The 14,966-nt window shown below is 41.5% G+C and overlaps 1 protein-coding gene and 1 long non-coding RNA gene across 4 annotated transcripts in view; one reads left to right on the top strand and one right to left on the bottom strand.

Moving 5' to 3' along the window:
• IRS4 (insulin receptor substrate 4) overlaps positions 1-13,363 on the bottom strand; it is a 29,068-nt gene extending 15,705 nt beyond the window's left edge. Inside the window, exon 1 of one of the 2 annotated variants that reach the window (XM_032788196.2) lies at positions 9,615-13,363. In XM_032788196.2, the coding sequence (XP_032644087.1) occupies positions 9,615-13,134 (3,520 nt within the window). In that variant the 5' untranslated portion in view covers positions 13,135-13,363. The remainder of the gene's footprint in view (positions 1-9,614) is intronic. The other variant, XM_032788195.2, reaches the window with a different exon arrangement.
• A 116-nt stretch (positions 13,364-13,479) lies between these two features.
• Positions 13,480-14,966, top strand: part of LOC116829394 (uncharacterized) — a 46,971-nt gene continuing 45,484 nt past the window's right edge. For both annotated transcript variants that reach the window (XR_004374727.2, XR_012656439.1), the window contains exon 1: positions 13,480-13,813. This is a non-coding gene — a long non-coding RNA (uncharacterized LOC116829394). The remainder of the gene's footprint in view (positions 13,814-14,966) is intronic.

The raw sequence follows: 14,966 nt of genomic DNA, 5'->3' as shown, positions 1-14,966 counted from the left end.
AGAGAACTGTCATTTTAATAAGTAATCATGTTTCTCAGTTTAGTGTATCTTATTAATCTTTTGTACATTGTTTTTTAATCTTTATTTAATTATCCTGTCTGCTTCATCACATTGTTAAAAGCTCTCAAAACTTTAATTGTCTAAAGAAGTCCATCATCAATTCCAACATTTTAGCTTCTCTTGCTACCTAGTTAAAAAAATTATTCTGCAAACTCAGCTTTTTAGCAAGAGCTATAAACAATAAAACAGGCCGGCTTGGCATGGGTGGGAGCGAAGAACCACACTGTTCCCTTTGGGAAAAGATGTCATTCAAAAGTGCCTCACTAAGGCTTAATCTACACTGGAACTTCGTTGGCAAAACTTTTGTTGTTCAGGGGCGTTTAAACACTCTCCTACCCCCTGAACGACAAAAAAGTTTTACCGATGAAAAGCACCCGTGTTAACAGCGCTTTGTGGGCAGGAGTGCTCTCCTGCAGACAAAGCTGCTGCCACTCGTTGGGGGTGAAAGGTTTTTGTTTTTTTTGTCGGCGGGAGACCTCTTTCCCGCCAACAAACAGCAGCTACACTGCGTGCCTTTTAGCGGCACAGCTGTGTCCCTAAAATGTGAGTAGTGTAGACAAAACCTAAATATACAGGCTAAATTTTAACAACCCTCTCTCGCACATTTTAGCGTCATTTGTAAATATATCCATGAATTTTAGTTACATTAAATTATTTAGGGAAACTAATATCAACCAGAAAAAGTTTACAAAAATTGAACTCTTACCATCCAGCAAAAAAAGTTATGCTACTAAACACGAACCTTAAAGGGAAGTCATTACATCTACTGAATTTGTTAACACACTGTTGAGTCATTAACCTCTATAGTAAAAAAAATGTTTGCACATTTTGATATCAATATTTCCTTACATTTAGTTATTAACTGATGTGATACTTTGTATAGTTTTATAATTCTGTATAAATACAGAATACAAATAGATGGATCCATTATGAGCTGAGTGTTGCCTACAAAACTTAACATTCACAATTAACAGTTCCCATTAAACTGCTTATATCCACTTCCCTTACAATTATACTCAAATCCGAAAACAAAAATATACTACTTTAAGTATTAATAACCACTTCCAATTCCCGCTCTCTTCACATGTGATAAAAGGGTAGCTTCATGAAAACAACAGAAAATGTGAACTCAGGTAACATGCTGGCATAATAAACCAAATTTTAAGATGAAGGACAAAAAATTATGAGATATTCATTCCCAACATAGTAAAAGCGTTACTCACAAAACGAAAGATTTCTCAGTTATCCTTCATGTTATCATAGTTAACCCGACTGTCTGGCTGGTCACTCATTTGTTGGATTCAAAAGTCAGATTTTCCAGGAAGTTGCTTCTCTACGTACAGTGTACTTTTTCCAGTTAATTTCTTTCCAGACCACAAAACAGTGACAACACTGTACACCATGAAGTTTCTATAATCACTAAAGAAAAACTATCACATGCCATACAGTTTATAAATAGCAACGAGTTTTATTCAACTGTTTTATTTTAATTTAGTTCAGCTGTCACCATATTCTTTAGTTTAAGTTCCATGAGGTATACCTGATATTATTTGTTTTATAGTAGTTCCTAAAGGTTCACGTTCCATTCTGCAAGGCACTGTATAAACATAACAAAAGAGCTTAGAAAATAAGTAGATTTTAGCGTTCAGCAGACCATGTGAATCATCAGAACTAAAAATGAAAGTTTTACACCACTGGAAACCTGAAATACCCCTCTTTCCAAAACTGTAAAAACATTCTTTTCTAGTCATAGTTGTTTGCAAGATACTGACATTAAAATCACATCGGGGGAGGCAGTGGCTAGAGCACTAGACTGCAATTTGGAAGACCTGGGAGATTCCCAGCTCTGCCATTGGCCTGCTGGATGAGCTTGGAAAAGTCAGTTTGTCCTTCAGTTTCCCCATCTATACAATGAGGATAGTGATCCTTAGCTCCTTGGTAAAGCACAGTGATGTACTAATGAGAAGTGTTATATATGAGCTAAGTACTATTCTGATTGGGTGTGGAGGAACACACGCTGGCAAACTTCAATTTAACATGGTTTTAGTGGCTACATCTCAAGAATTGTTATAACAGAACTAATGATGTATACTGTCGGAAAGCTTGAAAATGTAGCCTTCAAACAGCACAACTGTTAAAATTTTACTCAAAGGGACTCACTAGATTATTAATAATCAACATAAAATAGCACAGGCATTTTACTTTTGTTTGATATTTGTTACTAAATATTAACTTCATAAAACAGTTTCACAAAATTTGCTTCAAAAGCTGTGTGTCAATTTTAACAAATGAAAAAAAAGTCAAATATTTTCTCCACTTTACTGGACCAGCATAGCACCTCAAATGTGGAAACAGATCTGCTTATGGTGCAAGTGATCCCGTAAGCCTTTACTAAGAGAATAATAATGTGTACTTCTGTCATGGTTAAAAGTTTTTCCAGACAACTAGAGATGTATACTGTCAATATTCAACAATACAGCAAAAATACTAAAAAAAAAAAAAAAGTTTTAAAATAGGCAACCCTTCTGCATTAACACCCTGTATTTCATTACCTGCCACGAGGAGTAGGAGAACCCTCTTGCAGACTAATAAACTTTTTCTAAACATTGCTCCTGAACCAGTGATCAAAAGAAAAACCCTCAAAATCCAAACCCTGACTAAGAACTCAAGAGTCTCTGGACACCATTTTATGTTTCAGATTTGTCATCCTGACAGACTTGACGGATAAGACTGATTACCTCTGCCTCATTACAGCCTTCAGCTATCCCACAACGTCTCAGTGTTCAGGGGTCTCTCAGCTAACATTTAAACTGCTAAGGCTCAGGAACTTTCTGAGACTGCTTCAGTTTCAACTATAACAGAACTGATCAGCTTTTCTTTCTCCCTAGTGAACTTGGATGAGTGCTGTTCCTTCTCTTCTCTTGATCTGGCAGGCGTATTTTAATTCTCAAAAACGGGTGAGGACAACATGTGTGTTTCAACCTGTGTAACAGTATAAACTGATCATTAGAGATTGTCTTTAATATGCTAATTAAGGTACATGTGAGGAAAGAAGTCAAACAGCAATTTGCAGAGTGGGCCAATAAGGCAGCTCTCCAGGTCATTACAGCCATTTAAGTATGAGTCACATAACAGCACACTATCAAAGTACCAGGACAAACAGCAGTAAAATTTTCCCTGCCTCCAAAAACAAAGATGTAAACAATTCTTTTCCCAGTTATTTATTACTCCAGTCCTCTTTCAGTTGCAGCTCAATTGATACTCTCCTAGATTGTTTCAAATAAAATTAGATTGAAGATCTTTTTTGTTGTTTATTTTACTAGGGAGTGGATGCAAGAATCCTTTCTTCTCAAAAGTGAACTAAAGGAACAAGTGGAAACAGGGGTCTACTGGGAACACAGGAGCTCCCAGAAATCCATAGATACCAAATTATGTCCAAGGAATACAACTACAATTCAGTCTTGCTAGTCTTGCTTATCTCGTATCATTCAAAACCAACTTTTTCCCCCCATGAGTTAATTGATCCAAAATTCAGGATGAGACAAACCCACTAGGTCTTTTCAGAATAAGACAGAATTTACTCGGACAGTGCTCACAAAACTGAACAAGGTGAATTGCACCTATTGCTGCATTCCAGTGAGCATAAGAAAATAAACTAAATAAATGAAAGTAATGCCCAGCAGTAAACCAGAGCAGACTTAGGAGTTCCTGGAAGGACTGGATAAGCTTTACAAGCTTTTGCTCCCACCCATCCACAAGAGGAATGATGGAATTTCTACACCTTCCAATGGAAAATTAGGAAGAGAGAGTTTGAAATTGTAGAGCCTATAGTAGAAGGGCAGTAACAAGGCACTAACCTAAGGCTCTAATTTAAGATGAAAGAGAAAAACCGAGATCCACTCAATATTGAATTAAAAAGTAACTTAGCCTTCCTCAGCAGGCATGGTTGGTTCATTTTACAGAATTGATCACACATCACTGAAGTTACTAGTTACAGTACATGCTCCAGATTCTCAGAACAAAATTTTTGGTAGCCATCTCTTGCTAATGGCTGCTCTGATACTTTTTCCTAAAATAATTAATTTTAGGAAAAACAAGTAAATATGCACATATACATGTCCAAATAATTGTAATTTATTTATGTAGGAGGTTTTTTTTTGCAGACTCAATAATTAAAACAATGTGGAGTTGTCTCTATTCTTTACTGAACCTAAACAGAACAAAAACACTAATAGGTGCTTTGCACATTCTTTCCTCTTTTTTGTTGTTGCTTCTTTTGCTTTTTTTGTTGCTTGCTTTTTTTTTTTTTTTAAAGACCAGCTAGCTACTAAGTCTGCTATGAAAAGTGATATTAACAAATATACAACTATCACTTTTCACAGAAGTCTTACTCAGCTCTGGCACAAGCCGAGCAACAAATTAAGCCCTGGATAGAGAAGTGGGTAGGGAGGCAATAGGAGCCTGGAGTGATGGCGGAGGCGTGAGCTTGGGGACAGAGCCCACCACCCCGTGCAGCCAGGGAACCAAGTCCAAAGTCCCATGTCCAAGTGAGGGGGCCCAAGGATAGAGTTTAAAGCCCTGTGGCTGTAGCCTGCCCCCCACCACCTCCACACTGAAGCCTTACTCCAACCCAACCCCTTCCAGGAAAGTGGGGAACTCACTGGCTGCCTGCTCCTCCAGACTGTCTCCCCCCAGAGGGGGGCAGGGCCCCACCACTAGTGGCGCCCCCAGGGGAGGGGCTGCTACTCTGCCCCTCCAGGAGGCTCTGACTGCAAGAAAAGCCCCTGCTGGCTGCATGCAGCCACTGTGGCTACATTTGAGAGAAATGGGAAATTTGTGATTGGGAGCAACAATGGGGGGGGAGGGGAAAATGTGTCTGAAAACTAGCTGCAACCAAGGATTCAGAATCTGCATTAGCACAATCAGAGTAGTATCAGAACATTATATATAACAAAATGTAATATATCACAGTGTCAAGAGAGTTTTTTCTTAATTCAGCTTTTTTCTTGTTAAGTTAGAAAAGTAAAAATGAATTTTGGTCAAAGATATCATAATTAATTCACTCCTACACTATAAACAGTGAGAAAATCTGTTCTGCTTTCAACAGTTCATTCACCTACACTTGAGAAGTGATCCTTTGTATTTTTAAGCATTGCAGCAAGTCACTCAGGTTGCTAAAATATATTACCACAAGATTAAAATGTTTCTTCAAGAAGTATTATCCCTACCATACTGACTTCAAAGATCCAGGGTATGTGTCAATGTGCAGACATATTACAGTAGGTAATTTAAAGTTATTTTTAATATTCTACTCTGCCAATATAAAACTGCCTCAGTCTGAAGAGAATTTTAAAAAGCCACAAGCCTCAAATCCAAAAAGGGCCATTACTGGGCAAGTAACCGCAGATTTTTAATTATTAACTACTAAATGATTGTTAAATAAAACTCCCAATTTGTGAATTTTTCAGAATGACCGATATACATTATTTCCTGTCATGTTTTCACAATCTAGATTTATAAACTACCAGGGAAGAAATTAGAATAAATTCTGTTTTACAGACTTTAGCCTCCCTTCTAAATCTAGAGACATTGCATTTTAAAAGGTCTTTTATTTCAAAAGCTCCAAGACAATTAGCATAAAAATGTTATGCAAAACATGTAAGAAGAAACACGATACAAGAGTGGGAGGGGAAAAAGTGAGGTGATATTAAGCTGTATATAACATTTTCTCTGAACGGATTAGTGTTTGTCTTGAAGAAACATACTTGAACTATATATAATTCTTTTCTATAGTTTATTATAACCCGACTCTCATTATCCACCTCAGTTTCTACAAGATGCAATAATAAGGTATACATTAACAGAAGGCTGTTTGAAGTAGCTTTAGAGTTCTGCAGTCGAGGACAAAATTCCATGACTCAGATTTATATAATCAAAAACGCAAAATGCTTGCCTCTTAATATCATGTGACAACTTCAAAGAGGAAGCTGTTTTGTTCAATGAATTCCTAAAAATTTAAACATTAGAAATAAAAAACCTGTATTATTTTAGTACTATATAGTCTCAACATAATTTTGCCTAGGCCTAAAAAGCCTCAAGGCAGACCAGTTTTCTTTTTCTGTCCATTTAGGGTTAACATTCTGCCCCTCCTCTTTACATTTCATGAATGGGGAAATATGAAGGGTTGTTTCACATCACAGAACCGGATGAAATTTAGGAAGCAGAACTTGGGATCAGTAGTGCATTAGGAAGCACACTCCCTTCTCATATAGAAGCTGCAGTTAAAACTGTATACTTAAGCTAGATTGTATCTTTACATTAGATAAATATACATAATCATTAAACATACTAAACCATTTTTAAGACAAATATTTCATTATACACAGGAGTCACCTTAAAAGTGGATTTTTTCCCTCCAGGCAAACAAATTGAGTGAGGAGTAGGATTTAAGAAGGGTGTTGGGGGAGGGCAGAATGGGAGAGAATGCAAAGCTCAGCCAAAAGTTTGCAAATGTAGTAAACACTTTAATTTGTTACAGAGACATATCACACTCCTGGTCAGACTTAAGAGGAAGGAACCTTCCTTGTCCAAAATAAAAATTTAAGAATTTTAGTTTTTTTGTTTATAATCCTGTCACAAAATCCATCACTTTGGGGACAGAAACACTATACTTTCTTATTAAATATTAAAATCAAAACCTTACCATAATAGAACATGGCAAAGTTCTGTTTAGTGAGTAGGGACTTTATTAATGATCTGTGAAAAAATTAAACCATTTTTGTAAGCCACGTTCTTGTTATGCTCCAGGTATACACTCTGGATGTGCTGAAGTAATGTTAAGACCCCATATCTAAGTTGGATCAACAATTTGTAAGTGATGTAGAAATAGATGTAGGAAATTTATCTGAACTAAAATAAATTATTGTATTATACATTAGTTTGTTCAACACTGAGTTTGTCTGAGGGCCACTCATAAATGCACACACACCACCCACTCACTTCTTTATGTACCATAATTATATTATGCTGCTTTTAGAACCGTGTTTTGAAGGAGTACATATTTTTAATAGTTAAAGGACCACCATCAACTTGAAATCTAGCAATATCATCTACTGCAGGCAGCTCAGGCAAGTGTAAAGTTTTATGAACACAATCTCTTTTCTGTTTTTAAAAGCTTTTGCCACTATATGAAAGACTTACATAACAACCCAACTGAATGTACAAGACAGACACTGAAACCAACTGTATGCAAAACACTGTCAAATACATAAAATAAACAAAGTGGGAGGGAGAAGGAGATTACAGAAAAAACACTTCCAATCACAGTAATTTTAGATATTTTCTAAACGTTTGAGACAAAAGTGCAACTTTTTAGAATCCCTTTAAATATTTTTTTGTATGTAAGATTAGTAACATGGCCAGAACTGGCTCCTCTGATCTTTCTCCCACTATGTGGGAAATTATACTTTACTGAATATAATTACAACATAGCATCCTTACAGGACTTGAAAACCTAAGATCAGTAGGATTTTTTCATCAAATTGGCTGTACCAACCAAAATGCTTTCGATTTAGTGGGCAGATCTTTTGAAGTTAGAGGTCTTTGGCACTTCAGAAAAAAGCATTTATTTATTTATTTATTTTTGGACTGGCAATTTTCAGACTCTTCTAAATTTGATTCCCAACCAAGAACACAAAGCAAAAACAAAGCAAACAAAGCAAACCACACATTTCTGAGAAGCCCAAAGCAGTGGCTGCCATACTTCAAATAGAATGTTATCTGAGTCAGTCTTGTAGCTTCCAATATTAAAGGCTCTCAAATTTTAAATTCATAATATCTTATAACTAAATGTAAACATATGTACAGACTTTAAGGTGAAGATAGAAAATAGATTATTCAACATTACATAGTCTATTACTGTAATTAGAGGTAGGAAAATTGCTTTGCATTCCCAAGCAGGGGTAAGTATAGGACAGCTATTAATATCCTCTCCCCTGTTTTTCCTTTCTCTCTCCTCACTGTTTACAAGAGTGGACAAAATACCACTGTTCAACTATGACTAGATATTTCATCCGAGGAGTCATAAGTTACAAACTCCAAATACCATTTTTGCAAAAGAAGAGGTAAAGATATTACTGTTTGCCATCTACTGTTTCCTTCCCTGCGCAGGAGAAGATAATCAGAAGTGGACTATCATCAGGGGCTAGAGAAGAATAGTATATACACGCAAAATATGGATTGTGCTTCCAAGGTAAAGTCTTGAAGTTCTAGGATTTAAGAAATACAGTGCGTGGTAGGACATAAATACTGACAGATGGTTCATGAGGTGGAGAGTGTGGATGGAACCACAATAAGAGATCCAGCTGAGGAACTACCATTTCCTACTGCCTCCAGAACAGCAAAGAGCTTTATATTTCTTTTCTTATCCTTCATCTACTTAAGGGTAGTCAGACAAGAGTTGTCATTTCTCTCAGGGTTGTTTTGTTTTTAATGTATACATTAGAGATAAATACAATTGTTATTTTGATTACTTTAAACTGGTTAAGATTCAAATCAGGGAAACCTGGCCACCCAGCTTTGAAGTTTGCATTCTGTTTCCAGATCCTGGGTACAGACTTCACAACCTGCTGATTGCTCCTATTACATACAATTATTTGCCTTCCCATTGGCTGAATAGCTCAGAGGACCCTCAGGAGGAGATACAGGAGTGGAGATTTACAGGCCTGCCAATGCTTCATATCCTGCTGGAAACTCATACCTAAGATAATGGAGTTGGAGGGTTGGGATATCAAGGAACAGAATTACTAAACTTTGCAGGAACATAGTTTCTTGACATCCTGCTTTCCATAAACTTCTTTTCTAAACCCTCAGAAGATGAATTCTCAGCAGAATAGAGAGATATTAAGGGCAGAAATCTCAGGGGAGACAAACTTCTGGGCAACCTAGAGATCTGGTTAACCAAAGTTTCAGAACATAGAGGTTTTACTGTACTTGAAAAGAGCAGGTACCTGCATCCCATCCATATTAGAACATAAAGTTCCATTTCTTTTCACTTTAATAAAGTACTTATTTGAAATCCAAATTGGATTTTTAAACCCAATTTAGTGGTTTTTGATCTTTTCCATTACCCCACTGTTGCAACAAAAGAAAATCTGGGATTCCTCCTGTCATAAACAAGTGTAGGGTGATCATAACCCTAGGTTGAGAAGCCATGATTTAGTGCATGATTAAGGTTTTATCAAGTTAAAATATTTTATACAATCCAGCTTGAAGATAGTTAGACAATATGTTGACCTGCCAAGCAAAATATTAAAATTTAAGAGTGTGCTAGATAAGGCTAAGCTCTTCAGGACAGATACTGACTTTTGCATTTCTTCTATGCCTACCACACTGTGGTGCTACCAGAAACAGCTTAAAATAAGACATACCAAAATTTACAGTAATATTTCCGCATATGAAAATACAAGTCAATTGGACACTATGTTTATATCAATCATGACATCAAATTTCTGTACCAAAATGTTTCATATGAAAACATTTTTAAAGTTACAAACCTTTTCTTGTAGAGTTACACTTCAAACCATCAGATCTGGTGAAATCTATGCTTACATAAGCTCCACTGTCCAAATTTGAAGTACCATTTTGGAGATGGCAAGTTGGTGTATTAGTGCTTGCCTCACAGTTCATAGAATCATCACGTAAATTCAAAGCTATGTAGTTTAAGCCATTCTGAAATCCAGTTGAGGTATCCCTGGACATCTTGCTTTCGGGACCATCAGAAATGTTTTCCTCAGGTTTCAACCACACATTGTCAAATGAGGCAGAGCTGTGTCTTTTGCTACTATCAGTAAAGAAAGAAGAGGATGTAGTTACAGCCCCAGTCGAAGAGAATGTTTCAGAACTATGCCTTCTTCTGCCTTGTGGGTCAGCTCGAATCACCTTGGGTCCCATGGGAGGATCAGAGCTAGGAACAGAGAAGCTACCACTACCTGAATATCTGTCAACAATGCACAGTCGATTTACAATGGAAGAAGGACTATCAATCTTTATACCATTGCTGGATTCTGCGGTAAAAGGCCTAAGTGGTGTCGTTCCCATGTTGAAAGTCATCTCTGTGTAATCATCAACTCTACTACTTGTACCGCTAACACAAGCAGTATCAAATGAAAGTCTAGCATAATCATTTGGCTGGTTTCTGGGGATACTGGAACTTGCATAAATTGAAATTTCCTTTGCTACTTTTGGTGACTGCACATCAAGGTCAACACTCATGTAATCAGAAAGTGGTGACTGTCTGTGGTCACTACTTGATTCTAGAGATGATGGAGATCCTTCTGCAGATAAAGAATATGGTGTATTACTTGCTTTTTCACTGAAATCAATATTTATGTATTCACCAGGGCTAGCTGGCTCAGATGGAACTGTTCGATCGTACATTCTTGGTATAGTATTACTTCCTCTTGTACCTAGGGGAAGTCTTGTAGGCCGGGTAGCCCTGTTCTGTGCAAGTCCTTCATCTGATACTTTCACAGTGGATGATTTAGAAATGCCATTAGCTAATGGTTCACCGTTGACACATTTGATATTTTCATGTTCATCATATAACAGTTTTCCAGGTGAGGACATTGGAACATATTCATTATGATCTTCATTTTGTCCTGATAATGTCTTAAAGCTTCGTGGCAGAGAGAAATATGAACTGAAGCCTTTGGAAACAGTGTTGGTATGAATACAATTTGAATCACTGGACTGTTTTGGAACTGCTGAATTTCCAGGTGACATATCCATATACTCATTTGTCACCTTTTCATTACCCCCTTTAGAAATAAATCCAGCCAATGGACTTCGTACAGGTGAAGAACTAGCCTTGGGAAACATCATCATATAACCTCTGGAGTCCATCTGAGATGACGACCAAGAATTACTAATTTGTTTGGGGACAGACACACTTTTAGGAGTCATTGGCAAATAATCATGGTTGCTTGTGAGTAAAGACGCAACTCCTGGCATCATTGGCATGTATCCATCATCCTTGGCTTTACTTCTGCTTTGGTTACATACAGAACCAAGGGCACCATCACAGTAGTCAGATTCATGGTTTTCTTTTAATTTCGGTGATTCTGAACAAGGTAACTGTCTGTGCCTTCCTGCAGAATCTTCATCTAAAGAAGCCGTGGTTTGTGTTGTTTTCTGCTGCACTGTTACAGAAGTTGGTTTAGTCAGAGAATAAGTTCTTTTTCTGAAGCATTTTTCAGCTTCCATATAGTCATCCCTTGAGCTATCATCTGTTTGCTGTTTATTCATGGACATATATTCACTTAAACAATTCTCTTCTCTGATAGGTGGTGTGTTTCCCAAGGAATCTGGAGTATTACTTCTGACACGAAAGTACCTGAAATCCCCTGGGCTAGAGCCATATTCATCAGAAGAAATAAAGCCCCCATCACTTGGGGACCCACAGACAGATGAACTAGAAGGCCTGGTTAATGTGTCTGAGGCAGAGCCATGGCCACTACTGGAAGAAACACTAATGGGGCTGGTGGTGGAAGGGAAATGAGACACTGGTAGGGAGGCAGACCTGGTATGATAAGAAGAGGTGAAAGCTGCTCTGACATACCTTCCACTCCCTTCTTGCCGGCCCAAGTTCATCCTTGCAGTGTTCAAATGGATCAGACTCCCAGTCACTGATCTGAAAGGTCTGGTCATTGTCCCTTCCCCTTCACTAGATGTTCTGAAGCGGTATGCACTGCTATTTTTGGTGGTGGGCGGAGTTCCCCCAGTAACACACTCAGTTCTGGATCTTCTCTGCAAGCCAGTCTGGCTAGGAGGCAGGTTGCCCAAATGCCTCCTAGTGGTGATACAGGAGATAGGATTGGTACCACTGCCACCACCAGATGACTGGCTCTTGCTGCGGGGCCTGAATTCTGTAAAGGCTTTGAGAGCTTTCATGGTCTCTAGGAAGGTCTCATGCATATTCTGGGCAACTACTGAATCATCAACTTGCATCCACAGTTCACCAGGCCCAATGGAAGCAGATCTGCCCACCTCAATAAAGAAGAAGTTCTCCGAGTGCCCACAGCGGCGGATGTTCATTAGCTGCAAGTGGACAGCAGGTACCTCTGAATTCAGCTTTACTAGGTAGATAGCCTTGCTAGATAGGCACAACCTGTACACTCCAGTCAGGTTTTTTGTCTGCCCCAGTCCCTTGGGCTTCACATTAACCTGCCACACCTCTTTGTATATGGTGCCTGGTCTAAGTGCAGCTCCATAATGCTCATCATCCTCATCCATCTGCTGATCTGCCTGGTCCTCCTGTTCTAAGAACCCCCTCTTGCTCTGGTTCATGAGTTCACTGATTGCCTGGTACCAGGCCTCCTGCTCCACCTCATTCTCAGCCAACACGGCGAAGTATTCATCCTTGGTATAAAGGGCAATGATGTACTTATGCTTGGCATCTGCCCTCCGGCTGACTGTGAAGCACTGGTACAGGGGGATCACTCGTTTGGGAGGGGGGCAGCAGAGGACTGCAGACCCACAAGCAGCTGCCGCTGCCCTCAGGCTGCTCTTGAACTTCTTCTCACTATCATAGTATTCAAGCCTTGCTGGGGCCAGGTGGCTCTCAGCCCGCAGCACGAAGTAGCGCTTGTGGCCATGCTTCTGCTTCCTCAGGTAGCCACATTTCCTCACGTCATCCCCCACGGGAGCTACAGAAGGAGCAACTGGCAGAGGAGCTCCTCGTGCTGAGGGAGCTGGCTGGCCACCTCGCCCACCAGAGAGGGCCCCTCGCCCTGTGGGAGCCGCAGCAGCGGGCACCTCCTCTTCCTGCACCAGGCACAAGGAGGCGCTGGGCGATCTTTTCAGTAGCAGCAGCAGGTGATGGGGCTGAGTGGGCGGGTAGGGGCCGCTCTCGCCCAGCTCCTGCTGCTCCTCAGCCGTAGTAGCAGTCCTAGGCACTCCAGCCCCGTGGCAGGGTGCGACCCCTCCTCCAACGCTCCGGGTGCCCAGCTCCGCCTCGGCGCCCCTGGCCGCCGTACTGCCACCTCCTCCGCCCGGGCCATTCATCCCACTCGCCATCTTAGGGGCCAGTGAGCTGGGGTAGCGGGGAATCCGCCCTCACAAGGGAAACGTCCTCCAAGCCCGGCTGGACATGAGGCGCCGGAGGGCTCCCTCCGCACACGAGCTCGCCAGGGACTGCGGCGCTTGCCCTCTCGCTCGTCCGCTCCCAACCGGTCGCAACGCGCCGGGCTCTGCTACTCTCACTCACACAAGCTACCTCAGCGGTACCACGGCGAAAACATCACGTGACGCTGGATGGGAGGGGGAGGGCGAGTACAGGGGACGGGGCGGGGCTTCAATCAGCCGGGGGCGGGGTCACCTGTGTTCCAGTGTGTACAGGGTGAGAATGGGGAGTCGAACGACATCCCTCTGGATTGACAGAGGGATAGACCAATAAGAGACGGAGACAGCTCCGAGGTGGCCCAATCAGAAAACGGGAAGATGAAGGTTCTGTGCGCAATCCGAAAGAGGAGAGGTTCTGATGGATCGGCAGCGCTTTGGACCAATGAAAGTCGGCAACAGCGTCCGTCTGTCGGCGATGTAAGCGAGAAGAGAGAATGAAAAGTTAGGCGGAGCTTAAGGTGACTGGCAGGTGGATGGACAATTTGTGTATTGTCCAATCAGCACTTCACACACAGGGACACGGGAGACGGAGGCGGGATTTGGCGTGTATGTGGAAGAGTGAGTACAACGAGAGGTGAGGATTTAGAGTAATTAGCAGCCGGATATGCCAGTCAACGCTTGAACCGCCTACTGCCCGGCCAATCAGCACCTCCGATTGATGTAGCGTATTCCAACTATTTTTTTTGAAAGGAGAATTTCCCTCCCCCCTCCAGGTTTACAGTTTGGAAGCAGCAGTGATTGGCTGCTGGGGTAGCCAACCACAGAAAGCGGAGAGGGAGGAGGTGGTGGTGGCTGGGGTTGCTGACGCTGCCGAGGAAGTAAACAACCCGTCAGCGCGCGAGCGACCGTTGGGGCTGAGTGCAAAGGCAACTGTCTGTGCTGCTTCAGACATGGGAGGGGGCTGGAAGGAAGCCGCTTACACACGGGATCAAGAACACACAGCCGTAGCGTCAAGGGATGGAGAGTATCAGAGAAGGGAAGAACAAGGAGGCCCCTTCTCTCCCACTCCCAGATCCTGACATACCTACTTACTTACATATTCATACCATACATACACGGAGTTCACACGTAGAAATTGCACCCGCCACAGGCTCACCTCCCGTAGACCCAACGCATCCCACGCACAGGCTCACCTCCCGTAGACACAACGCATACCCCCATAGGCACAAAACATCCTACCCCACCCACAGGCTCATACCCCCATAGGCACAAAACATCCCACTCCACCCACAGGCTCACTGCCCATACAGGGCACCCTACCCACAGGCTCAGCCTCCCACACACATGGCTCACCCCCCATGCACACAGCGCACAACATGCACAGGCTCACCCCACACGAGGATGATCAGATGTCCTGTTTTTAAAGGGACAGTCCTGTTGTTTGGTACTTTTTCTTATATAGGTGCCTATTACCCCCACCTCCTGTGCTGTTTTTTCACAGTTCCTATCTAGTCACTCTATTCTCTCCCCACACACACACACACAGGCTTGCCCTTTTCATGCACACAGCACATCACCCACAGATTCACCCCACAGACTCACCCCCATGCATACGCAGCACACACCCCAGGCACACAGTGCACCCTATCCACAAGTTTGGCCTCCCATGCACACAGTGCACTTCACCAATAGGCTCAGACCCCCCTCCCATGCATACCTCCCCCCAAAGGCTCACCCCTCACAGTCAGACTCCTCAAGCACACAGTACACCCCAGCCACAGACTCGC

Source organism: Chelonoidis abingdonii, chromosome 8 (assembly GCF_003597395.2).
Source record: "Chelonoidis abingdonii isolate Lonesome George chromosome 8, CheloAbing_2.0, whole genome shotgun sequence".
Lineage (NCBI taxonomy): Eukaryota > Metazoa > Chordata > Testudines > Testudinidae > Chelonoidis > Chelonoidis abingdonii.
Note: the sequence above shows the minus strand (reverse complement) of the source record. Positions and strands in the feature narration are given on the sequence as shown.